This window comes from Phyllopteryx taeniolatus, chromosome 3 (genome assembly GCF_024500385.1).
Source record: "Phyllopteryx taeniolatus isolate TA_2022b chromosome 3, UOR_Ptae_1.2, whole genome shotgun sequence".
Taxonomy (NCBI): domain Eukaryota; kingdom Metazoa; phylum Chordata; class Actinopteri; order Syngnathiformes; family Syngnathidae; genus Phyllopteryx; species Phyllopteryx taeniolatus.
Genome location: NC_084504.1, coordinates 26,518,890 through 26,544,344, shown reverse-complemented (window position 1 = coordinate 26,544,344; position 25,455 = coordinate 26,518,890). Strand labels below are relative to the sequence as shown.

The window sequence follows — 25,455 nt, the reverse complement described above, 5'->3', positions numbered from 1 at the left end:
CAGTATATAATTTACCTTGCACTTTTACCACAGCACAGGAACGCATCACCTGTGGTCCCAGACTCGCAGTCAACGGGGACAGTAAACAGAACTATGCTGCCGTTCGAGTTTGGCCATTAGCTCAAGCCGCAAATCCGAATTAAACGCTGCGTTATGCGCCTTTGTTGTCAGTCGTGGCAACGTCGCGACACTCTTGGATAAGATTAAAAGCCGCCGAATTCCTGCTCCTGCCAATTGACTTTACCGGGTAAGAAGACGCTAACCTTGTAGCATGCTAACTTGTCAAAGACCAGAAAGAAAAAGAAAGGGACAATACAATGCTAGATGAGTTAGCGTTAGCTCGGACCCAAGCTAGCTTTTTAAGGAAAAGTATTCAGCGTATTCCATTGAAGTTATCGCTCAGGTAGAATGGCATGTGTTGTAGAACAATGCTGACGTTGTGATATCGACATTTCCTGCACTGTCTGTAACCGCAATGGCGAATAAGGCGTCATTAATTCTGCTTTGGTTTGATATAAATGTAGTTTAATGTGGTCGCTTGCTGGTTAAACGTATTATTTATTCATAGCTGTGATTTAAGGAATTTTTTTTTTTTTTTTTAATTCCCCTCAGCTTTCTTTCTCATCTTTCCTGCGTGTCCGCTTTGACTACGGCTAACTGCTGGTGTGTCGCTCATCACTGACGCCCATTTCCATTGCAAACTACAACCGCAGTAATAGATAAATCGACTGTACTGAATTGTTAGCGGCGTTAAAACTGAGCGTTATCTTGCTAAAAGCAGCATTGTTGTGATGGATGTCGTTGGATGGTGCAAGTGTAATCCAATGCAGTGTATACGTACTAGCATGACAATCAAAAGCGATTTAAAGGGAATAAACTGCAAAATGTTTAGGTGTTTTTTTTAAACAAAGAAAGTGAATGTTGTTGAAAAAAATATTAAAGTTCAAATGGAGAATAAAAATTGACACTAAATTAACAAAACTCAATAGAGACACCAAAAATATGAAACAAATGTAGTTCAATGAAAATCAAACGCGTAACAGTTAAATATGTGATACATTTGAATTGTTATTCTAGTACAGTTTTTTTTATTTTTTTTTATTTTTTATTTTTCTTAATGCAGCCCTATGGGGGGCACAAGTCAGTGCAAACTGTAGGCCGGTCCCAAGCCCGGATAAATGCAGAGGGTTGCGTCAGGAAGGGCATCCGGCTTAAAACCTTGCCAAACAAATATGAGCGTTCATCCAAAGAATTCCATACCGGATCGGTCGTGGCCCGGGTTAACAACGTCCGCCACCGGCGCCGTCAACCTGCAGGGCGCTGTTGGAAATTCAGCTACTGTGGGTCGAAGTCGAAGTCAAAGAAGAAGAAGAAGAAGAGGTGGAAAGCGGGTTCTTCGGCAGAAAGAGAAGAGGAAAACACAGAGCCTAGAACTGAATGTGGGGACTTTGAATGTTGGGACTATGACAGGAAAATCTCGGGAGTTGGTTGACATGATGATTAGGAGAAAGGTTGATATATTGTGTGTCCAGGAGACCAGGTGGAAAGGCAGTAAGGCGAGAAGTTTAGGGGGAGGGTTTAAATTATTTTACCATGGTGTAGATGGGAAGAGAAATGGAGTCGGGGTTATTTTAAAAGAAGAGTTGGCTAAGAATGTCTTGGAGGTGAAAAGAGTATCAGATCGAGTGATGAGGCTGAAATTTGAAATTGAGGGTGTTATGTGTAATGTGATTAGTGGCTATGCCCCACAGGTAGGATGTGACCTAGAGGTGAAAGAGAAATTCTGGAAGGAGCTAGATGATGTAGTTCTGAGCATCCCAGACAGAGAGAGAGTCGTAATTGGTGCAGATTGTAATGGACATGTTGGTGAAGGTAATAAGGGTGATGAAGAAGTGATGGGTAAGTACGGTATCCAGGAAAGGAACTTGGAGGGACAGATGGTGGTAGACTTTGCAACAAGGATGCAAATGGCTGTAGTGAACACTTTTTTCCAGAAGAGGCACGAACATAGGGTGACCTACAAGAGCGGAGGTAGAAGCACACAGGTGGATTACATCTTGTGCAGACGATGTAATCTGAAGGAGGTTACCAACTGTAAGGTAGTGGTAGGGGAGAGTGTGGCTAGACAGCATAGGATGGTGGTGTGTAAAATGACTCTGGTGGTGGGGAGGAAAATTAGGAAGACAAAGGCAGAGAAGAGAACCATGTGGTGGAAGCTGAGACAGGACGAGTGTTGTGCAGCTTTTCGGGAAGAGGTGATACAGGCTCTCGGTGGACGGGAAGAGCTTCCAGAAGACTGGACCACTGCAGCCAAGGTTATCAGAGAAGCAGGCAGGAGAGTACTTGGTGTATCTTCTGGCAGGAAAGGAGAGAAGGAGACTTGGTGGTGGAACCTCACAGTACAGGAAATCATACAAGGAAAACGGTTAGCTAAGAAGAAGTGGGACACTGAGAGGACCGAGGAGAGGCGAAAGGAATACATTGAGATGCGACACAGGGCAAAGGTAGAGGTGGCAAAGGCAAAACAAGAGGCATATGATGACATGTATGGCAGGTTGGACACTAAAGAAGGAGAAAAGGATCTATACAGGCTGGCTAGACAGAGGGATAGAGATGGGAAGGATGTGCAGCAGGTTAGGGTGATTAAGGATAGAGATGGAAATATGTTGACTGGTGCCAGCAGTGTGCTAGGTAGATGGAAAGAATACTTCGAGGAGTTGATGAATGAGGAAAATGATAGAGAAGGGAGAGTAGAAGAGGCAAGTGTGGTGGACCAGGAAGTGGCAATGATTAGTAAGGGGGAAGTTAGAAAGGCATTAAAGAGAATGAAAAATGGAAAGGCAGTTGGTCCTGATGACATTCCTGTGGAGGTATGGAAGCATCTAGGAGAGGTGGCTGTGGAGTTTTTGACCAGCTTGTTCAATAGAATTCTAGTGCGTGAGAAGATGCCTGAGGAATGGAGGAAAAGTGTACTGGTGCCCATTTTTAAGAACAAAGGTGATGTGCAGAGCTGTGGCAACTATAGAGGAATAAAGTTGATGAGCCACACAATGAAGTTATGGGAAAGAGTAGTGGAGGCTAGACTCAGGACAGAAGTGAGTATTTGCGAGCAACAGTATGGTTTCATGCCTAGAAAGAGTACCACAGATGCATTATTTGCCTTGAGGATGTTGATGGAAAAGTACAGAGAAGGTCAGAAGGAGCTACATTGTGTCTTTGTAGATCTAGAGAAAGCCTATGACAGAGTACCCAGAGAGGAACTGTGGTACTGCATGCGGAAGTCTGGAGTGGCAGAGAAGTATGTTAGAATAATACAGGACATGTACGAGGGCAGCAGAACAGCGGTGAGGTGTGCTGTCGGTGTGACAGAAGAATTTAAGGTGGACGTGGGACTGCATCAGGGATCAGCCCTGAGCCCCTTCCTTTTTGCAGTGGTGATGGATAGGCTGACAGATGAGGTTTGACTGGAATCCCCGTGGACTATGATGTTTGCAGATGACATTGTGATCTGCAGTGAAAGCAGGGAGCAGCTGGAGGAACAGTTAGAAAGATGGAGGCATGCACTGGAAAGAAGAGGAATGAAGATTAGCCGAAGTAAAACAGAATATATGTGCATGAATGAGAGGGGTGGTGGGGGAAGAATGAGGCTACAGGGAGAAGAGATGGCAAGGGTAGAGGACTTTAAATACTTGGGGTCAACCGTCCAGAGCAATGGTGAGTGTGGTCAGGAAGTGAAGAAACGGGTCCAAGCAGGTTGGAACGGGTGGAGGAAGGTCTCAGGTGTGTTATGTGACAGAAGAGTCTCTGCTAGGATGAAGGGCAAAGTTTATAAAACAGTGGTGAGGCCAGCCATGATGTATGGATTAGAGACAGTGGCACTGAAGAGAAAACAGGAAGCAGAGCTGGAGGTGGCGGAAATGAAGATGTTGAGGTTCGCTCTCGGAGTGACCGGGTTGGATAAAATTAGAAATGAGCTCATCAGAGGGACAGCCAAGGTTCGATGTTTTGGAGACAAAGTTAGAGAGAGCAGACTTCGATGGTTTGGACACGTCCAGAGGAGAAATAGTGAGTATATTGGTAGAAGGATGATGAAGATGGAGCTGCCAGGCAAGAGAGCTAGAGGAAGACCAAAGAGAAGGTTGATGGATGTCGTGAGGGAAGACATGATGGCAGTTGGTGTTCGAGAGGAGGATGCAGGAGAAAAAGGATGACGCGCTGTGGCGACCCCTAACGGGACAAGCCGAAAGGAAAAGAAGAAGAAGAAGAAGATTCTAGTACAGTTTTTTAAATGTATTTTTTATTTTTTTATTTTCCTATATTAAATCGCGGTGTTGATTTTCAAGCTATACATAATGTTACAGTGGCTTTAACTTTTTTGGATCCAGCACAGCCCTTTTTCTTTCTTTTTAACTTTTTATGTAGTAGTACAATGCAGTACAATTTTCATTTTACTTATGTGCTATACATTTTAATTGAATCATTAATTACGTAAACATTTTTTTCATTTTCCTTAATTTAAACCGAGTGTTAATGTTCACACTGTAAGACACTGTGAACACAGTGTCTTACAATATTATTAAATGTACTTTTTTCAAATTTTTTGATGAATATATTTTGTGTGCGTGCATGTGTGTGTGTGTGTGGTGGTATTTGGTGTTAAAAGTTTGACCATCACTGTGTTAAAACACCTGTCCTGAAGAGACGATCCAGCAGCATGAAGTACTATAAGTCTTTCTTTTATTAAATGTTGAGCTTGCAGGTCGGAGTGTTAAAATGCAACACAGAAGTCTGGTGTAGCAAATTGAGGTTCCTCATTTTGCTAAAAATAAAATAAAAACATTCTTCTTATCATTGTTATTACCACAGGCATCGAACAGCTAGGTGCAAATAGCGACTAACAACATAGTGTGTCTGTGCTTAGGGTGGCTATTAATATGCTTGACCGTTTTAGCATCAGTAATATCGGAGACAAATTCCTTGTGTCTTTTAACATACTTGGTGAATAAAGCTGATTCCGTTTCTAATACTGACTAAATTCTTTTAGTGTCTGTATGGCAGCATTTTAAAATTCTCTTTTTTTCCCCAGTAGGGTGAGTTTATGGCTGAAATAGGTTGAAATAAGTCCGTTAACCCTCTCTGTGGTGTGTTTGTAGACAAGCAATGGGTGGTCTGGTCAACGGGCGGCGTGGAGGAAGGGCTCCGCCTTTAATGATCGGCGCACTGGTCGTGTGCATCCTGGTTCTGGGCTTCAACTACTGGGTGTCCACCTCGCGTAACCTCGAGCTACAGGTAGCCTTCTCCCCGTGACCTCCTCCGAGGAGCGTGTATATGTTTGTGTGGTGCTCATTTCCTGTCTACAGCTTTTGATAGCAACCATGATTTTTTTTTGTTGGGCAGTCGCGGTAATCTACGTAGAGGTGTATAATGTACGTAGAGAACAACATCGCTCCCTCTCGTTTCATATTGCTTAATTATATATAGATTATACTCAATGTATTTTATTATTTTAAAGTATTAACTGTGGTAAATATGCATGTACAAAAACTTTTAAAAAACATTCATTACAAATATTTTTTTAAAGGTTGCAAAAATTAAAAGGCCTCCTTTATAACAACTGTCTTGACAGTTTATGAAATGTTAGTGGTAAATTATTACAGCAACAGCTATGTCCATGTAATTATGAAACCACAAAATGACGTTGAATAATACGTTAATACATTCATGGGAGATTGTAAGCTATTTTGTATTTTCAGAATTTTTAATTTGTATTTATGTATTGTACTATTAAACATTAAATATTGTAAAATCTGTTTGTACTTTTCAAAATAATTGCATTATTTGTATTACAATTATTTGGAAAAGAAATCATTTTATTACGAAATGATATATAGTTATATTATTATGATTGTATTTAAAAAAATATATACATAGGCAGGTCAATTGAATTAAAATATAAATAGATTAATTAAAATGAATGGAAAAAAATCTTCCTTTCTAATTAATGACTCCCAACACCTTCCTTTGTAGGCAATTATTTATGTAGAATCATGTTATACCGGGTTTTAAATGTTTTAAGCCTTGATGTCGGTTTGTGTGTCGACGACGTGATGTGAATGCATCCCCGTGTGTCTTGGCGACAGACCAAGCTGTATGAGCTGGAGGGTCAAGTGCGTCGCGGGGCGGCGGAGCGCGGCGCGGCTGAGGTGAAGAAGTACGAGTTCCAGGAAGAGATTCAGAGGCAGAAGGACCAGATCGGCCAGATCGAGAGTCTTTACAAGAAACAGCTGGAGGGAGTCCAGAACACCTGCAGCCAGGAGAAGGTGCAATAGAAATATAAGTGTCGATTTTGTCACGTTGATGAGGCTAAAGTCACTTTGTGTGACTGTGTTTTGCAGGCCACACTGCAGCAGAACGTTTCCACCAGCACCAAAACCTTACAGGCACTAAAAGGTAGACATTGTGTTACTTCCCTCAAAAAATGGTCCTCCCTCCAAATGGACACTATACGCCGATTAGTCGGTGTGCATCCACTTAAGACAAACCTCTCCCTCTTCATAAAAATCCAGGTAGTAACTAATGACCTTAGTTTGTAGAATTCTCACAGCCCATTTTAACTCTGTTGCTAACCGAAACGGCAGGATCTACTGAAACATGTAAGCAGTATCCATAAAAGAATGGGTAGCTGCTAATTGTCTCAGTTCATAGATGCTATTGTTCACACAGGAAGGTGTTAATGGGTTAACTGCTGTGCCCATATGAACTCTGATCGCTAACCAAAAGAGCAGCACCTAAACGTAAACCGTCTTCCGCAGTGGTTTTAATTTTTTTTTTTGAAACTCTACTTTCACTTAACATGAATTGTAATAAACTGGTGACATCTGTGTCTTTTTGTACCAATAAAGCCCTAAATAATAACTGTTCATGTTCGTAATCAGTGACGACTGCTTATATATATTTTATACAGAGTTGTGGTTTATCAGCAAAAAATGAATTTGTCACAAACTTCATAGTTCCGCGTTTGGTGTAAATTCCTTTGTGCCTCTCTTCCGCCCTGCCTTTGATGATTCTCTACAGTGGCTTAGAAGTGCAAAACAATATAACAAACTGTGAAACACTTTTACATTTCAGAAAATACATTAACAAAAGCAGAAAAACTTTCATAAAAGACGAAACAAATTACATTTGAGACAACCCGGAAAGGGCGGCACGGTGGCCCGACTGGTTAGAGCGTCAGCATCACAGTTCTGAGGACCCGGGTTCAATCCCCGGCCCCGTCCGTCTGTGTGGAGTTTGCATGTTCTCCCCGTGCCTGCGTGGGTTTTCTCCGGGCACTCCGGTTTCCTCCCACATCCCAAAAACATGCATTCATTGGAGACTCTAAATTGACCGTATGGTTGTTTGTTTCGATGTGCCCTGCGATTGGCTGGCAACCAGTTCAGGGTGTACCCCGCCTCCTGCCCGATGACAGCTGGGATAGGCTCCAGCACGCCCGCGACCCTAGTGAGGAGAAGCGGCTCAGAAAATGGATGGACAACCCGGAAAGGGAACGTCCCATTTCACAGACACCCTTTCTCGGCAAGACCCGCCCGCCTTCAAATATGATTGGCTCCTGCTTCGCGGGAAGGGTAGGCCACACAGATGTAACGAGACGTCCATCCCAAATATAATAAAATAAAATAAAATTAAATAAATAAATAAGTACATTTATTATGATTAGGACTAGGGTTGGGGTTAAGGCAGTTTAGGATGAGTTAAGGTTGGCGCACACCGAGCACCGCCGCCGAAGCCGACTGAACTATGGCGCAGTGTGCGATAGGCAACTGTTTCCAAGAGCGGCCGATCGGTCAGCCGCTGGTTTTGACATGATTCAAAATTATAATCTCCGTTGCACGACGTCGTCACGTGCCAGTTTACGTTCAATCAAAATGCACAGAAGCTTTCCCCTACGGTGAAAATAAATGTCCGGGTTTGCGAGTCGTGCCGCCGCATTTCAAGCCAGATAAATAATATGTAAATAGTATGTAAAATGCTTTTTTACATCAATGCGCTAACCTATATTCATAATGTATAATGTGCCTGTGCATGAAAAAGCAAAGTTTGTGACCAGAATGTACGTTCAAATGAATGGAGCCGGCAGTGTCCTTTCAAATATCCACACTTTAACTTGAATTCTTGCGAGCATTTTCTCTCTTTAACAACCTGCTTCTTCCTTAACTCTTAATCTATCTTTTTATGATTTAAGAAATGTGATCACGTACAATGTATTGTCTATACAGAATCAAACGCCTATACAGGCTCGTTGTTAAGTGTGTCCATGTAATCAATAGCTCAATGTGGGGGGGTGCGTCAGCGACTCTTTATTTTTATGCGATTGTGTTCGACACGTTGCACAGTGTTCGACAGGCTTCAGGGTTAATGGCATTTATATTAACGGCGTCACATACTTCTCGTACTGTCTGCAAGCAGTAGAGCGTGTTCTACCGCGACACAGCAGCCAATCATAGTGCAGCGGCACGTGTCCTGGAGCAGGGCGTGTCCTTCTCGGAAAATGGCTGGATTGCTTATAATGTTGGCCGTTCCCTTTCTGGGTTGTCTCAATTGTAATTTGTTTTATCTTTTGTAAAAGTGTTTCTGCTTTGTGTTCTGAAAAGTAAAAGTGTTGGGGTTTTTGTTAACTTGTTTTGAGAAATGTAAAAGTGTTTGGGCTTTTTGTTAATGTTGTTTTACACTTCCAGGCCACTGCAATTCTCCCTGTCCTTTCCCTGCCTGGCAAGAAACGGTCATGCCAAGCGATTCTCTAACCTTTGTTATGATGTATTGTAGTTTGTTTGTGTATCCAATGGATATAAAGCTTTTTTCTTTTTTTTTTTTTTTTCCCCTCCAAACATTGCATCCTGTGCGTCGGCAGGCCAGCTAAATCAGATGAACGACGACCTGGGGAATCTTCAGAAGGAGCTGCAGGCTTGCCAGAGCAACGTCAACAACCTCAACGACAAACTCACATATGACATGTAAGAAAAACACCTTTAAACACAAGGCTTGCAATGCGACTGCTGCAAATATTGAATCCTCCGTTTTCTGTAGCGCTCATCCTCATTTGGGTGGCAAGCAAATGTGGGAGCAAGTCATTCCTGGAGAAAACCCACACAAATACTTTTAGTATGTTCTCTTTTAATCTGGGGGAAAGCGAAATAGTTCAGAGTAAAATGGGAAGGAAAGTACAACGGGATTGAAACTACAAAAAAGTAAGTGACTAAAGCTCGCAGACATTAGCGAAACAGGTGTTGGGAGGCCCAACTTTTTCCAGCCCTTGTATTCGCCTCCAGATGGCTGACTTCCTGATCAGTTTCTGGCATGGGTCTTTGAGACTTTTTCTTGCATCCATCACGGACAACCAAATTTCGTGTCGATCGATGAAACAGGTGTCAAGGGCAATTTATTTCCAACTTTCGTGCCCTGTAATTTGCCTCAAAATGGTTGGTTCAAACAAAAAATGGCCGACTTCCTGTTGAATTTCATCATGAATCCTTGAGACTTTTTCGTGCTTCTCGTTATAATAGAAAGGTCCACTGAATTTCATGATGATGAGTGACTTGTCCAATCAGCGCTCCTGAGTTAAAGGGTTGCAGCTCCTATTTACTCAACACAGACACACAAACAAACACAAAGGCATAAGAACAACAACCTGTCATCAGCGGTCTTTGTTAATACGTGTGTATGTGTGTGTAGGAGACACTGCAACTCGCAGGTCCTGTCCCAGAAGGAGCTGTGTGACGAGCGAGTGGCCGCCGCCAAACAGGAATTCCAGAGGAAGATGACCAAGCTCCTCCTCCCCTCCATTACCCAGGTAACCGACCCACCGGGCAAAGGCCGCTTTCTTACAGCGCGTCAAATGACTCTTAAACCGTCGACAGAAGGAGAAGCTGGAGAGCGATGGCGTACAAGCGGACGGCACTGCGGCGAACGTGTCCCTGAAGGCGCCAGTCGACTTGAACCCCTCTTCCAACCTCACGACGGCCAAAGCCAACGAACTTCTTGCGCTGTACGCCAAGGACATATTCACGGAACAAGGTAAAGCACATGCAGTGGGAGTTTGCAGATTCAAAACTGCCCGCAGCATTTGAATGTAGCCTCACTCCATTCATAATGGAATGAAAGTGCGCAATTGTGATAAATAGTCATAAAGAACGCTGTCCAGCCTCAACAAAATAGCAGCGCTAGCAATATTGGGCTAGCATTAGCACTGTAAACAATCCAACGGTATATAGCCACGGTTGGTACGTTTGTAGCATGGCTTATTCGTAATAAAGTGTTCCTGTAACAGTAAATGTTATCGGTTTAAAGTTAAATAGAATGTGCAATCAATTAAAAATTAAAACGAGGTGATAAACGTACATGTCAAGCAGCCTTGTTGCGAATTCTGCAGTTTTCGTATCCTCGCAGATACCCACTGTCCCTTCTCTCTGTTTGCTAATCTTATGCTCAGTTACTATCAAATGAGGGATGGACATTTAAAAAAAAAAAATTATTCCAGAGGTGGATATTACAAAATTGTTTTCAGCAAAGCTCCTGAAGCCTAAGCTAACAGGTCAGCATCAGGCAGTGGGGTTGTGCGGGTGACCGACTATGAGTGTGCCTGCAAGTGCGCAGCAAATGATTGGTTGTTCTTCCTTGAGTCCAGTGGTTTCTTAAAAAAAAAAAAAAACTTTTTTATTCAGCTAATTTAAAACACCTTGGGAACCTTTTCAAGCAAATTCCTCATTTTTCACAGTACAATTTTGAGATTTTCTACAAGAAAATGTACATATTCAAAACATTATACATTGCTTTGCAATTCGTATTTCTTGACTCATTCAAACCATTCCAACTTCAAAATATCATATCATTCAAGCCATCATTGGAACTACAGTATCCCCATTCCCAAAATAAAGTTCCCAAGTAAAGAGATTTTCACAGCCACTACCAGGCTTAAAGATTGGACGTGTCGTGTACTGTATATGTACAATTGTTTATTTTACAAAAAAAACATTCTACTTCCACATTTATTGACTGATTCAAACCATTTCGACTTAAAAATGCTCACCTTATTCAGGACATCATTATTTCCTATTATTCCCTCCTCCCACATTTCTTGACTGATTCAAACTATTCCAACTTCAATATGTTCAGCTCATTCAAGCAATTTTGGGAACTACTCCCAATCCCAAATTTTCAAAGTAAAATGCGCAAATAAATGTTTACACTTTTCTCTCCTCCTTCCACATTTCTCGATCGATTCAAACCAAGTCTCACGTTGACCGTTTCAATCTATTCCGCAGCATTTCAGTCAGTGTCTGCTTTTCATCATTTACATACAATTCCTACAGAAATGGCATTGTCAAGTTAAAAATAAAATGAAAATAAATTCCTTTTTTTTTTTTCTTTTTTCTTCCCACCTCCCAATTGCTGCAGGGGGCGTGGACGACGTCCTCCAGTCGGACGTGACAAAATACGCCATAAAAAAGGCCGACGTGAAGCAGCCGACACAGAGCAGCAAATCCTCTTTGACGAGTCACAAGACACAAGCGGAGGCGTTAGCCGCTCATACACAAGGTGAGACGCACTGAATGGGTCTCGTCTCTGTCTAGCGTAACGTTCCTCACTTCTCGAAGCTTCCGCCGTGATCCCAAAATTATCAATTGTCTTAAATGAGCATCAAGGTGGTTCCACAGAGCAGCTCCAATCAAGGAATCACTGATGTTTCCTTTGCGGCAATAGTAATCTTTTGGTTTTTTTTTGTCATTCCTTGATTATTTTACTTTAAAGGTGAGATGACAAAGATGTTATGGGGTCGGTTAAAATGTAATACATGCACGTAACTTCCAGCAAGTTTGCAACCATAGTTTACCTAAAAATGAGGATTTTATGACGCATATTGAGTCCTCCTTAAACATACCCGAAACTCAAGACACCGGGGTGTGGTTACTCTATCCACAAGTGGCGTAGCAATTGCCAAACACAGCGCGCTACACACTATACGCAATGGCGAGCAACGTGTTGGAATATGTGGAGGAGGAGGATTTCGACGTACAGGATCACCCGACTGAACTTGGCATCGTCAAAGCGTACACGCTTGAGCCGATCAGGAGGTCGGAACCTGACAGTGACGACGACGAGCAGCCAAGTAGCAGCTGTGCAACAGAAAAAGAGAGTGGCCACTGACTCGATGTGACGGTATGTCAAAAGCATGTCTTTTTATACACTCACGGCTTGAAATAATGCCACCCCAGGGGTGCCAATATTTTTTAGCTATAACTATACGGATTATATATTCATAAATGCACAAGCTTATACATAGCATGCAGTATTCCTATACATTACGTGCCCCTCGCTCGAGTTGCGTTATAACACGCCGCACACAGTCTTTGCCGTGTGTCTGTTGGCTTGGCATATAGGCAAAAATACAGACGACAGTACTGAAAAGTACTGTGCGGGCCTTTTTTTCCCGACTCCCCAGTGCATAGTAACCATAATAGAGTCGTAGGTATATACAAGGAAATGCTCACCTCTTGTCTGCGCCGCTTCGCTGGTGCATCGTGGCAAAAAAATTGAAAATCTTTGTCCTCTGACCTTTAAGTATATATATACAGAGTGATTGAAAAATAACTCCCTATATTTAAGTACTGAACTATAATTCTTACAAGAAATGAACATGAGAAGAAAGTGTATTGCATGGACTTTTATTTCATTCATTCATTCAGCTTCCGTTCCGCTTATCCTCGCTAATAAAATTTAAGGGGGTCTGAGAACTTTCCGTACCCACTGTGTGTGTGTGTGTGTGTGTGTGTGTCTGTTTTTGCATTCCATGTGATACATAAGCAACATATCAACACTGTATACATATTTACAAGTCACTACAAACATGCGCTGTGAGAGATGTGGATCAGAGTTGTGAGGAGTAACAAGCTGATCATATTTGACTTTCATTTATTCCCACCTGAAACAAAAAAGGGGGCATAATGTGGGGATGGTAGTCATTGAGCTATGGAGACGATTGGTTTGTAACACGCTTCGGTGTCATCATACGTCGGTGACCCTGAAATGACGAGATCATCATTTCTCCAAACATTTGCGCCTCCTCGCTCCTCTGTTGTTCTCCTCGACGGGATCTCCGGCGGGAGGAGCTTACGAGGAAACGGGGGAGCGAGGACACAGGCGGTTGGAAATAAAGGAATGAGATTTAGCCACTGAAGGTGTTCCGAATTTTCCTCCCTGTCGCGTTTCCGTGTCTTCTAAAGCAGCGGACCCGGGTATGGGACGCGTGTCGACTGGCCGAGGAAAAGCCGCCATGGCGGCAGTGGAGAAGCAACTAGACGAGGTGGAGAGTTACGACCGTGGGGACGAGCAGCCACTGGGAGGAGACAAACAACAACCCAGACAGGACGCAAACATAGGTGTGTCTTCAAGCGTGAATCTGTTTGTGTGTGTGAGTTGATTGCATGTATGTGTATACTTGTTTGTGTCAGAAATTTCTTGAGCTTTCTTTGCGTTTCTTTTTATGTGGCACCACCACAGAAGAGGAAAGTGATGCTTTTCTTTGTGTCCAGACAAAGTGATGGAGGAGGAGCTGGCCGACTACAACGGCGACGATGACAATGAAGGAGAGTTTGAAGCGGACAAGCAAGCTGAACTGGCTCAGATTTAAGGTGAAAACAGATACACACACGGGCCTATTGTATATACTCGGATATTAATATTAAAAAAGTATTATTTAAAGAATTATAGTATGACTCCATCTTACCTTACTATATCGTGGTACTGGACAACGTTTTCCTTGCAGGAAAAAGCACCCAGTGGACACGTGAGGAATTGCAATATTTTTGGCTGTCAGTTGATTGTTCAACACGTTTCCAACAGCACGAACATGGATATCTATTTTTTTTTAATCGATTTTTATGAGTCGTATTTGAGCTAGCAGGACAGATGAAAATGTCCACCAAATGAAGTTAAAGCACATTAGTTTTCCTGTTCAAACGAATGGACTGGAACCATTGAAGAATGAACCGAAATGACTTAATACCAGCAGATCACTTTGATTTTCATGTGTGTTTGACAGATTCTTTTTTTAAAATGTGTAAATAAGTTTTGACCTGCTGAAAAAAAACGATGGAAATCATACAATAAAAGTGGTTTTAAGATGATTTGTCGTAACTCGTTTTGTAGGTTTTATTTTGTGACAATACAATGGAAAATGACAAAGGGAGACTATTACTATTACCAGTATTAAATGTTTCATATTTTAACTAGACAATCTTTTCAAATATATGGTCACAAAATCATACAATTTTGATTTTCAGATAATGGGGAAAAAAGGCAGACTGATTTTTCAACCAACACACGATTTATATTTAAATATAATTTACATACTCTGTAAACTATAATTTTAGATACATTTTCAAATCAATTATGGTATGTCTGTCTCACAAACCTCATAGTTCCACTTTGAAGTTCATTTCCTTAGTGCCTCTCTGGCAATTCCCCCCATCCGTTCCCTGCCATGAGGCAGCAGTGAATTCTGCATTCCAAGTGATTGTGTGATTTTTGTCATGATATATTGTAGTTTATTTTTGGATCCATTTTGTGGCTTATGGTATATTTCAAATATATAGTTTGAAAATAAAATATAAAGGTAGACAACAACTAATAATTCATTTGAACCATTGCAAATGTCTCGGGAAAAATATTTAAAAACATACTATTTGTTTTCTACATACCTTTTGGATTTATTCAAATGTTTTATATATTTTTTTAAATAAAATAAAAATTAAAAGCAGACTATTTTAGCTAAGCATTTTGACAATTTTTCATAAATGTACAGTATTCTACATTTCTATAAAACACATTTTTACAAAGGTTTTTTTCCACAAAATGTTGCGTTTCTTGGCAGAGATACAACTGATAAACTTCAGAATAATTGTGATAAATTTTAAATAGAATTGAGAAAGCACACTTTTTGATAACAGTAACACTTTTATTACAAGTCAACGCGACACAAAAATTTCCACACACAATTTACAGTTGCATCACATGCGCACACACACGCACCATTTACATTTGCATCACACACACACACACACACAGTTGCAACAGGGGTGGATCAGAATCACAGCAGGTGATTGGATCTGTAGCGTCACATGATCTTGACCACAGGGAAGTACTTGTGAGCTGTGAAGTCAAACTCGGGCAACACCTGGTGATGAAAAACAATTGGATTCAAGTCATATAAATGTGGTGCCTTGAGATACGAGTGACCCGACAAGCTGTTGTTACACGGTAAGCAACAGAAATTTTAAAAATTGGTAATTTTCTTGTGAGGGTGTAATGGAATGATGGCCTTTCCATTCATTTCAATGGGGAAAGCGCAGTCAAGGAATGAATTAATGTCTGCACTCAAGTCATGACTGTAGTTAAGTACAAAATATTCAAGTTATCCATACCATGGTCTCCTTCTTGTGTCCTCCAGCGAGGAGTTTGGTCACCACAAAGTTTGGTTTGGCCACTCTCAGGATACCGTTCACCTGTGGTCACATCATACAAATATAAAATACAATACTCCATCCTATGCGTTCTTCCAGTTCGGAGCTGTCACTTAGTCTTTTTTTTCCTGCTTTGCGTTACGAGCTCGAGTGGAATTTTAAAAAGAGTTCAAAGAAAATGTTCCCTAAAGAAGTTGATGCCTATTCTGCCGTGTGTACTTTGGCAGATAACGAAAAGTTATTCAAAAAGAGCCTTAGTGTGCTTGTTTCAAGCCGTTTACTACCACTCCCAGTTGAAGTTTACTGTCACACTCTACGTTAAAAAAAGAATTACACTGTGTATTTAAGCAAACCACAACTTTGTCTTAAAGTCTGCTAGCTTAATGCTAACAATGCAAAACACCATGGGCAAACAAAACGGGCATCGATATCGTGGTAGTTTTAACCCTCTTAAGTGATATTTGAGCAAATGGTGAGTGCAAAATACAGAAAAAAACAAAACATTATTCAAAAGCATATATGCTTGACGCTTTGTGAAAATGGCTGTACTGCAGCTTATTTGCCATCATCATCAAATCTATATTATGTGCATGTACTATACTGCATTATACAAAAAACCAAAACCAAAAATCATCCTTTCAGTACATTATTATAGAGTATTTTCAGTATTAAATGTAAAGACCTCGGGGTCCGGGCTGGGGAGTGGGATGTTTTCCAGGATGAACTTAGCCTGCTGAAAGTGTTTGCTGGCAGCCAGGTAGAGGTCGGCAGAGCCCGGAGCAGGATTGTACTTCTTCAGGTCTGACATTTCCTGTAAGGGGGGGAGGGAGAGAGTTCAACAACATGGTGCCACCAGGACCACGAGTGGCCCACAGGCCTGTTCTAAAAATAGCTTACTAGTGATGGGACAATGTGATTTCCTGGGAATGTTATAGAAGTGATCATGTGTCCAGACTAAATATCCAAAGAAAAAGTACCCACCTTGAACTGTATGTAGTGTACGGGCGGGGGTGTGACGACGCTGTTGAAGGGCGCAAAGCGGTGCTCGTAGTGAACCTGCTCGCTGTCCAGCTCGAACTGAGGCTTGCGCACCTTACCGTCCATGTCAAGCGCCACCATGGTCTGACAACACGGCGGAGGAGGGTTACTTGCTTACTTAGTGGAGTCCTAAGAAGGGTTGGCGATGTGTCGTACCTTGTACATGCCGCAACACATGTTCTGGTAGGCTTGACTCATGGTGATCTCTTTGCTCAGGGGACGAACTGCACACAAATGGGGAAGTAATGCAACTGGCACAGAGGTCACAACATACATTTTCTCATTTTCAGGCACTTCACTTCAAACCCTGCAATTAAAAGACAAAACTTACCTTTTGGTTCAATATTGACAATGAAAAAACGGAAAAAGTATAAATAATTATCGCTATTAGACCCTTTTTCTGCATGTGGACCAATAAATGGGTAACATTTAAATCTACATTAAAATTAGTAGACAAATTATATTCCCAAAATAGTTTTTAATCTAAATAAAGGAAAAAGACTTCAATAAATAAATACATAAAAAATATTAAAATAGTCATTATTATATACTCCAAAAATGATAGACATGTTTACATAAATAAATAAAATAACACAACATAAAGAATACATAAATCACAATTATGGTTTATTCTCCAAAATATTTTGTATTATACATAGGAATGACTAAAAATCAAATACCATTACATATAAACATATATTATAATATGCTCTAGGAATGCTAAATAAAAGAAGTCAAGTTTATCAGATGAGTTATTTTTATTTGTGGCGTTTTCTGTTGGGAATGAACATTTGCCTTAAGGGTTACGATTGATGAGCCTCGTGAAGGTGGTTTGTGAATCACTCGGATGGATTTTCACTATTTGCGCCAGGGCTCGGTCCCTATCCCCTGCAAATAGCTGTTGCAGTCCCCCCTTTTGTGTACCTTTCTTCTTCTTCTTGCTCTTTTTGCTGCTACGCCCCTTCACCTGCTCCTCCAGGATCCTTTCCTCGGCCATCTGCGACGCGTCCGCTCTGCTCAGCGTGGACATCAGCCACGCATACAGGAACTCCGACAGATACCTGCGCAGCGCAGCGACTACATGTTCGTCCGTTGGCTTTAGTGCAACGGTTGTGGCTCAAGTGGCGTACCAGTAGACGTAGTAGTACTCGTGCATGCTATACAGCTCCAGCTCAAAGCCGCTGAGCAGGTACTGGATCATGATCCTCAGGTTGTGGTAGAGGATCCACGTTCCCAGGCAGGCCAGGTGCTGCCGCTGGGGCTCGTACTTGATCAGCAGGCTGTGCAGGGCCGCATCCACCTTCTCTGCCTGCCGGGGGGGGGGGGGGGATATGTGACTACTGTATTGTAGTGTAGTGCTCTGTCCTGGTTGCTTAGTACAATATGACTACAGTGACAATATTTCGATAGTGGAGGACCGAACAAACCCCGCATTGTGTGTCTTTGCAAAAGGGTGAGTAATTTTACTCTTTCACATATATTACTTCACTTATTACTATGCCTAGGTGTGACTTTGGAGAGTTCGTAAAGGTTTTACAATTTTATCTATTTACATTAGTTCCTCTGTGTGTTGGTTCTTAGATATAAAATATATCGATATGATAGATTTATAGATGATAGCTATATCTTGGTTTTGTATTGCCTTATATTGTCAAGGTAATGTCACCTCGTCCTGCAAAGTAGCAAACTCTTCCAGAATATGACCCAGCTTGTCCCGCTGCCGTGCTCGGTTGTGGCCGTGGATCTGGACCAGGCTGCAGAACGGCTGCGGGACGGAGGACAAAAAAAAAAACAACCAGAAAACGGCAAGATGGAAGGGAAGTCAATGAAGGACAAACAGTGATTAGGCTGTAAGCATAAAGGATGGTGAGCTACCCTTGAACAGTGTGTGACGAACGAGTCGATGTAGTCCTTGGCCTGGTGGTTGTTGAACAGACAGCACCTGCACACACGAGATACACACAAATATTTGGACTATTTATTTTGGTGAAACAGTGGATGCCTCCCAGTCAAGGGTTCTGGGTTTGAATCTCCGGCTTCCTCCCACATACCAAAAGCATGCATGTTAGAATCTTCGAAGACTAAATTGTCCATTGGTATGAATGTGAGTGGTTGCATAGTCACTTGTTTCTAGGCAGAATAGAGAGGGATGGCAGGAACATGAACAAAAAAATCGGGGAGAGGAATGCCAAATCAGGGAAAGGGACATCCATGCAGGAACACAAACTGCGAGTAAGGGAAAGGAAAAAAACAGCAAGAAGTCCGACAAGACACTACGAATTTACCAAAAAAAACAAAAAACAAAGTCATTATAAGCCTTGAATTACATGTCTTCATACAACCTAATTCTGCAATGAAACTCTGTATTCATTATAAAACATATACTGGGAAGAAGAAGAAAAAAGCAGCTGAACTGCTGGATGTAGAGATGCACTACTGTCCCTGCCCCTAACGCAAACTCATCAGTGATTATTCAGCTTATGTAGGGATCGATTGTATTGACTTACTTGTATGAGAGGACGGGCGGACTGACAAAGCATCTGAGGGCGTCTTTGATCATGTCCTGCATCAAATGAGTGCCGAACACTTTCTTGTTGTCAATCAGGAAGGTCGTCTGCACGGGCAACAACAACCGCTTTCATTGGCCGCTCAGAGATAACGAGCATAACGAGCATAACGAGCATGAGCTCGGACCGTGTGTGAGAGTGAGAGGATATCTAGTGACGAAGGCGGGGGGGAACGAAAGTGTCTGGGCTGTCGGGCGGGGGGGGGGGGGGGGGGTGTGGGTGGGGTAGGGACACTGCAGAGAGTGAATTACGCTGTAGGGTGGGATGGTGGGGGTTATGAAAACGTTGTGGGGGACAATTAATGAAGCGGATGAGGCGTTGGTCGCACACGAAGCAATGATGTCTAGTACGGGTTTGCATGGTACGAGCAGGTCTGTTGCGGCAGGCGGACAGGGGACAGGTTGTATTGGGCAATACTGGAGACAGTATGCGTGTGTAACGGGAACCTTGGGGGTGAGGTGCGAGGTCCAAAGGGGCAGGGGGAGGTATTTTAACAGAGTGATAACTTTGCTGTTGTTGTATTTGCGGTTGTTGGGAAAGTGGCAACTAGGGGTTTGTATTGCATAGGAGATGGAAGAGTATGAATGGGAGAGGGAGGCAGGTAAAGGGATATATTTATTGAGCTGGGGATATGTGTTTGTGTGTTATTAGATTATGGGAGGTGGTGGTGAGGTTAATTAAATTATTATGGTTGTGGGGTATTAAGTGGTATTGGGGGTTTTTGGAAGGTGAGATGTGAATGTTGTAATGTAATATGATTATAGGGTGAAGGTGAGGGTATGTTTTGGTTGGAGGTTTATTTTGAGGTTGTGATTGGATGTTTATGTTTATAGTTGAGGGTTATGGATAAGTGTAGTGTAAGTATGGGGGTTTGGATAGTTATATTGTATGGGGTTTGGGTTAGTATTTATGTTATGGTTATGGTTATTGTGATTTTATGGTGGGATTGGATGTGTGTTGTAGTGGGAAGTATTTTTAATTATGAATGTGGTATTGGATTGGGTTATTGTGGATGGGTATGGTATGTTTGGGGATTTTAGGTTATGATGGAGGGTATGGGTTGAGGTTTGGAGTAGTGTTATGGGTGGTATTGATTGTATTGATATATTGAAGGTATGTTTGTATTGGGATGTTGGTTTTTTATGGTGATTTGGGGGTGTGGTTATGATTGGTGTGACTGAAATGGTATTAAATTATGGTTAGGAACTGAAAGAAGGAATAAAATGAAGGGGATAAAATGGTTAAGGATATTATTAATGGCACGGAACAAGTCAAGAACCGGAATGGCAAGGCAGGATTGCAAGTGAGGAATAGGAACAGAAAGTCAGAAATAAGAACGGAAGCTCACGGACAGGAACAGGAGTGGAAAACCAGGGAAATGGATGGCAGTCAGTAACAGGAACAGAAAGTCAAGAACAGGAACGGACTTAAATCAGATAAAGGAACAGTAAGTCAGAAATAGCAACAGACTGAAATAAAACAACATTTCCATGAAACTAAGGTAAGATAACTAAGGTGAGGATCCCGATAAAGGTAGAGGAAAAAAATGACAAGGAAGGAGAACCCCCCCCTTTTATGCCCTGGCCGATTTCTGGGTTGAACTGTTTGTTTATACGACCCCGCTCTTGTATTGGTCATCAGATGGAGCATACGCGTCATTAGGCACAATTGTCGGCTGTTACCAGAATGCCGTGCAGGTTAGTGGTGTTGATGACATCACAGACGGTTTTGATGCGCTCGATGAGCTTGCCGAAGTAGGATACCATGTCGTCCCTCTTGATGATCTTGGCGTAGCGCGGGAAGGTGGGCGGTAGCAGGCGCTGGTTGACCAGTGGTTCGAAGCCCATCATGATAGGGTGATCTGCCGTCAGAATAACAAAAACATTTAAGAAACGCATTCTTATTCAAAAAATATATTGGTGAGCTGGTGTTTCTTAACCTCCTTTGGTGGTATCATTCTGTGACTGGATGCCATGCTGCACACTGGAATGAATGGCTGACAGGAGGTCTGCTGCCTGGGCAACAAGCTTCTGGGCCTCCCCCACCGAGCTGGTCTGATATGCAACACAAGGAAACGAGTCTGTCACTTAGTGTGTTGCTGGAGTGGCAGTGAGTTGCGTTACCTCTTTCTTGGTGAAGGCCATCAGTGCAGTCAGGAGAAGGCGCGTAAACTTGATGCGGTTGAACAGTGCCAAGTATTGCTGGTGCTGGAAATAACACACGCAGGAACAGCAGTTTAGGGAACAGCCACACAGGAACAGGAAGTCGAAGGAATGACGAGGCGGGGACGGAACAGGAACAAAAAGCGAGCAACGGCATCAGTAAGTCAGGACAGGAATAGTATGTCAGTGACCAGAACTGAAAGTCATTGGCAGAAACAATAAGTCAGGAACCTGAAAGTCAACCGATAGGAACCGCAAGTTGAAGGCATGGCAAGTCAGGGACAGGAACGCAAGTGAGGAAAAGTAAAGTTAAGACAGACAGGAACCATAAGTCAGGAACAAGAACCGAAGGTCGAAGGAACAGCAAGTCAGGAACAGTATGTTTGGAAAAGGAACAGTACGTTAGGAGCAGGAACCGTTAGTCGAAGGAATGGTCAGTCAGGGACAGGAGCACAAGTCAGGAAGAGGAAGTCAGGAACAAGAACAGCAAGCCATTGACATGAATGGAAAGTCAGAACAAGACAAGTAAGCCAGGAACAGGAAGTCTGGAATATGAACAGCAAGTCAGTGACAGGAACAATGAGTAAGAGACAAGAACAGAATGTCAGGACAGTAACCTGGAAGTCAGGAAAAGGAACGTTAAATAAGTGACCGGTCTGGAAAGTCAATGACGGACGGGGACAGCAAGTCAGGAAGCTGAACAGCACATCAAAAACAAGAACAGCAATACAGCGGCAAGTCATGGACAGGAAACAATGGCAAGTCGGGGGCAAGAACAGCAATCAAGAACAAGAGACGGCAAGTCGGGAAAAAAATCTGATTTCACTTGCAAGTAATTTTAATGAGTCGCACCAAAGATTTGCTGACTGTGCAGAAAATGGGGGTGAAATATCGATTCGTTTCTGGAAGATAGTAAAAGTAGTGATGGATGCCCCACTATTCTTTCTTATAAAACAAGTGCTGGTCTCGCTCCTTGTAGGGAGCCTCCACTATCCAATGGCCAGAAAGACAAGTTTCTATGTATGACAAAGACAATCAACCACCTCCAGCTCCACTTCTGGGTCTCGCTGCTCGCCCTGACGACTGCGTGTGCTCTGAAAGAGGGATACAAATAAAAAAAAAAAAAAAAAAAATCTTATTTTTTTTTCTTTCCCCACCAAAGGAGGCAGTAGACCGATGACAAATGTGATGTTACCTTGACTTTCCTCTGTAATTCATCCTCCACATCTTTCAGCATACCTGGGAGATAGAGAGCCGACATCATTGATGAGCTTTGTACTTTTTTTAAACCTTGTTTTATGAGACAATACAAAACAGGAACACGTGATAATGCTGTACCCGTCACCCGCAGGTCTGTGACATTGTTGGCCATCCTGAAGCCGTACGTCATGGCCTGGAAGTCCTCCTACACAAACATACAGCAGATGCATGAGACGTCACCCTCTGGTTTGTGCTCACAACACATCCATCAAGACGTGAACCCGGCGGCCCACCTCCTCGAACACGGCTGCCTTGTTGACTTTCTCCCGCGCGATGTCACAAATCTTTAGGATGCCTAGGGCGAAGGCCTTGAGGGCGGGCTCCTCGATCAGGTCCGGGTTGTGGACGTACAGGCAGGTGAACACCGTCTGAGCCAGGGAGTGGCCCTCTAGCCATGTGATCTGAAAACATTACATGATAATAGCACAATCTTAGTGCGTATATTTGTGAGAGATTGTAGAATGCGGTGTGAGACTCACCAAACAGCAGAAGCATGTGTCCATGATTCCGATGAGTTCAGGAAGGCTCAGATCTTTCACTTTGATGGCGTTCTCCTACAGGGAATAAAATGAGGAACAGCATGCATTAATTCAGGACAAAAAGGACTGACCAATACAGTAGCTGCCACATCTCAGCTGTTTGAATAAGTCAAGTCATACTGCCCCCGCCCCGCCCCAAGGCATACGATAAGGGATTCAGATTTGGGTTTCAAACAAGGATTAGGGTTTCAAATTAGGGTTTGAAGTCTGTTTTAGAGCCCATTAAATTGACTTAGTGCATGGAATGGGCTGTGCTCACATGCGCTGAGTGAGGGCAGTGGTGTACCTTGATGGCTTGCTCAAAGTTGAGCACTTTTCTGTTGACTTGGTTCCCGATCATCCCGGCATCCATCTTGGGATCCATCATCTCAATGGCCGACATTGCCTCAAACAAGCCGAACCTGCCACCGCCCCCCCCCCCGCCCCCCAAAAAAGAAAAAAAAGTTTTTTTTGTTTTTTTTTTCTCCCAGATATCTTTTATTTTTGCTATGAATGCACATGTGGATCTACTGCTGGAGTGTTCTGCTCCTTTCCATACTCACAGCTTGTCGTGAAGCAACTCCCCAAGGCTCAATTCTGCATTTAAAATGATGGCAAACATAAGAAGAGGGGGAAACAGATCTATATAATGTCCATTATTTGTACGTACCTTTACAAGAACTCTTGAAATCTTGGGTGATATCCACCCAGTTGGCATTGTTCTTCATCTTCTCCGGGATGCCCAGACCCCAGCCGGCATCATCCTCCTCCACCGACGACTTCATCACCATGGTGACAACTACGCATCCACACAAAGAAGACCAGATTTGACAAGTTTCTTACTAGTTTCCCCACATATCACATCTATACGCGACTCCGGCATCAGACGAAAACGCGGTTCATGCAGGGAGGGAGCCTAAAATGGTGTCAATTGCACGCTTGGCTGCACTAAAAACTGCAAAAGGGGAGAGCGCTCATCACACTTTACATGTTTGGAGGCCTAAACCATGTCGAAATGAATTAGGACAACAATTACAGTTACAGTCAAACACTACAAGAGATTCAGAAGAATATTTATTTGTTTGTACTACTTGCTACAAGTCGAGCTGGATTAGGATAACAATTACAGCTACTGTCAATTATTGTCATCGAGATTAAGGAGAGCATGAAAACTTTTGACATCCTTCTAGAACATTCACATTCATTTCAGATTAAATGAAGAAATGGTGAGCGTTCACAACAACATGATCTGTACGACTACAGTTTAAACCCTGGATTTGAGTTTCAAACAAGGGTAAACTTTTTAAATAGGGCTTAAGTTAAAAGTTTCAAACAGGGTTTCAACCAAGGATCGGTTTTTCAAATTAGGGTGTGAAGACCAGGGTTCGACAGAACGGTGTCCTTACAGACGGTGGTGGCCCAATCGGGTCAGTACAAATTTAAAAAATAAATGAGATCAAATCAACAAACTCTTGCTTTCAAACAAGGGTTAGATATTAAAATTAGGCTTTGAAGACAGAGGCTTTTCAAAATAGAGTTTCAAGCCTGTTTTTGGGATTCAAATTATTGGTTTCAAGCCGAGGTTAGGGTTTCAAATTAGGGTTTGTAGACAAAGTTAGGGTTTCAAATGATGATTTAAAGCCTGGTTTAAGGTTTTAAAAAAAGGGTTCGATTTTAAAATTATGGTTTGAAGACAAAGTTCGGGTTTAAAACTGGATTATGATTTCAAATGAGAGTTTCTAAACAGACTAAGACATATCTAACCGGATTCAGATAACAATACAGTCAATTACTAAAACTGAGATTCAGAAGATCATTTCACTAGAGTATGTTAGTACTTTCAACACACATTCGTGCGAGTATACTTTGACTTCCAACTAAGTAAACAAATAGTGACAGTTCACAATAACATATGTATCTACTGCTACAATAGGCAACGGAGGAGAGAGTAAGAGATACGTACACGTTACACTTTTTAGTTAATGTAAGCAAATGACTCGAGGGACATAGACAATACGGAAAAAAAAGGCAAGGTTCTATGAGGTCTAGAGCGAGCTAGCGCCAGGAATCCTAAATAGCTAATATTTTCTTAAGATAATGTATTTATGTTTACTGTTTCAACTCCACAACGTTTGACGAATGAATTGTGACCGTGAAATAGGCTGGTGGTTTGACAGAAATCGGTGACGTACCTTATTGTGTTGTATGAGCCATGTAGCTTTCGCTAAAAGGGGGAAAGATTTCACGGGAACTGCAGCCCGAGCGCACTGATATGGCGTCATCCGTAAAGGCAAGCTGCTGGGATTTGTAGTTTTTTGCATCCCGTCCAAAAGTCGCCCCTGCGAGACGCTTCCCGCTCGCGATTCACCCCCCAATGCTGAATATTATCCCATTA

At 42.4% G+C, this 25,455-nt stretch overlaps 2 protein-coding genes across 3 annotated transcripts; one reads left to right on the top strand and one right to left on the bottom strand.

The window, feature by feature from the left end:
* Positions 1 to 28: 28 nt before the first annotated feature.
* Positions 29 to 14,180, top strand: golm1 (golgi membrane protein 1). Of its 2 annotated transcripts, none has more exons than XM_061767961.1 (11): positions 29 to 247; positions 5,154 to 5,289; positions 6,141 to 6,320; positions 6,396 to 6,450; positions 8,909 to 9,011; positions 9,730 to 9,847; positions 9,915 to 10,071; positions 11,452 to 11,592; positions 13,281 to 13,433; positions 13,587 to 13,685; positions 13,820 to 14,180. In XM_061767961.1, the coding sequence occupies exons 2-10, from the start codon at positions 5,161 to 5,163 to the stop codon at positions 13,682 to 13,684; spliced, it is 1,134 nt and encodes a 377-aa protein (XP_061623945.1). In that variant the 5' UTR covers positions 29 to 247; positions 5,154 to 5,160; the 3' UTR covers position 13,685; positions 13,820 to 14,180. The 2 variants fall into 2 exon arrangements, with proteins under 2 accessions (XP_061623945.1, XP_061623944.1); XM_061767960.1 differs by having other exon boundaries at positions 30 to 247; positions 13,278 to 13,433.
* Positions 14,181 to 15,000: 820 nt separating this feature from the next.
* naa35 (N-alpha-acetyltransferase 35, NatC auxiliary subunit) lies at positions 15,001 to 25,401 on the bottom strand. The gene is made up of 23 exons (XM_061767959.1): positions 25,253 to 25,401; positions 23,731 to 23,859; positions 23,624 to 23,657; positions 23,368 to 23,482; positions 23,022 to 23,096; positions 22,776 to 22,943; positions 22,621 to 22,687; positions 22,478 to 22,521; positions 22,326 to 22,376; positions 21,244 to 21,327; positions 21,060 to 21,174; positions 20,787 to 20,981; positions 20,591 to 20,616; positions 19,061 to 19,188; positions 18,429 to 18,495; positions 18,220 to 18,318; positions 17,684 to 17,862; positions 17,478 to 17,614; positions 16,710 to 16,777; positions 16,497 to 16,637; positions 16,198 to 16,326; positions 15,477 to 15,557; positions 15,001 to 15,229 (listed from the first exon to the last, which is right to left on the bottom strand). The coding sequence occupies exons 2-23, from the start codon at positions 23,849 to 23,851 to the stop codon at positions 15,170 to 15,172; spliced, it is 2,184 nt and encodes a 727-aa protein (XP_061623943.1). The 5' UTR covers positions 23,852 to 23,859; positions 25,253 to 25,401; the 3' UTR covers positions 15,001 to 15,169.
* Between the last annotated feature and the right edge of the window lie 54 nt (positions 25,402 to 25,455).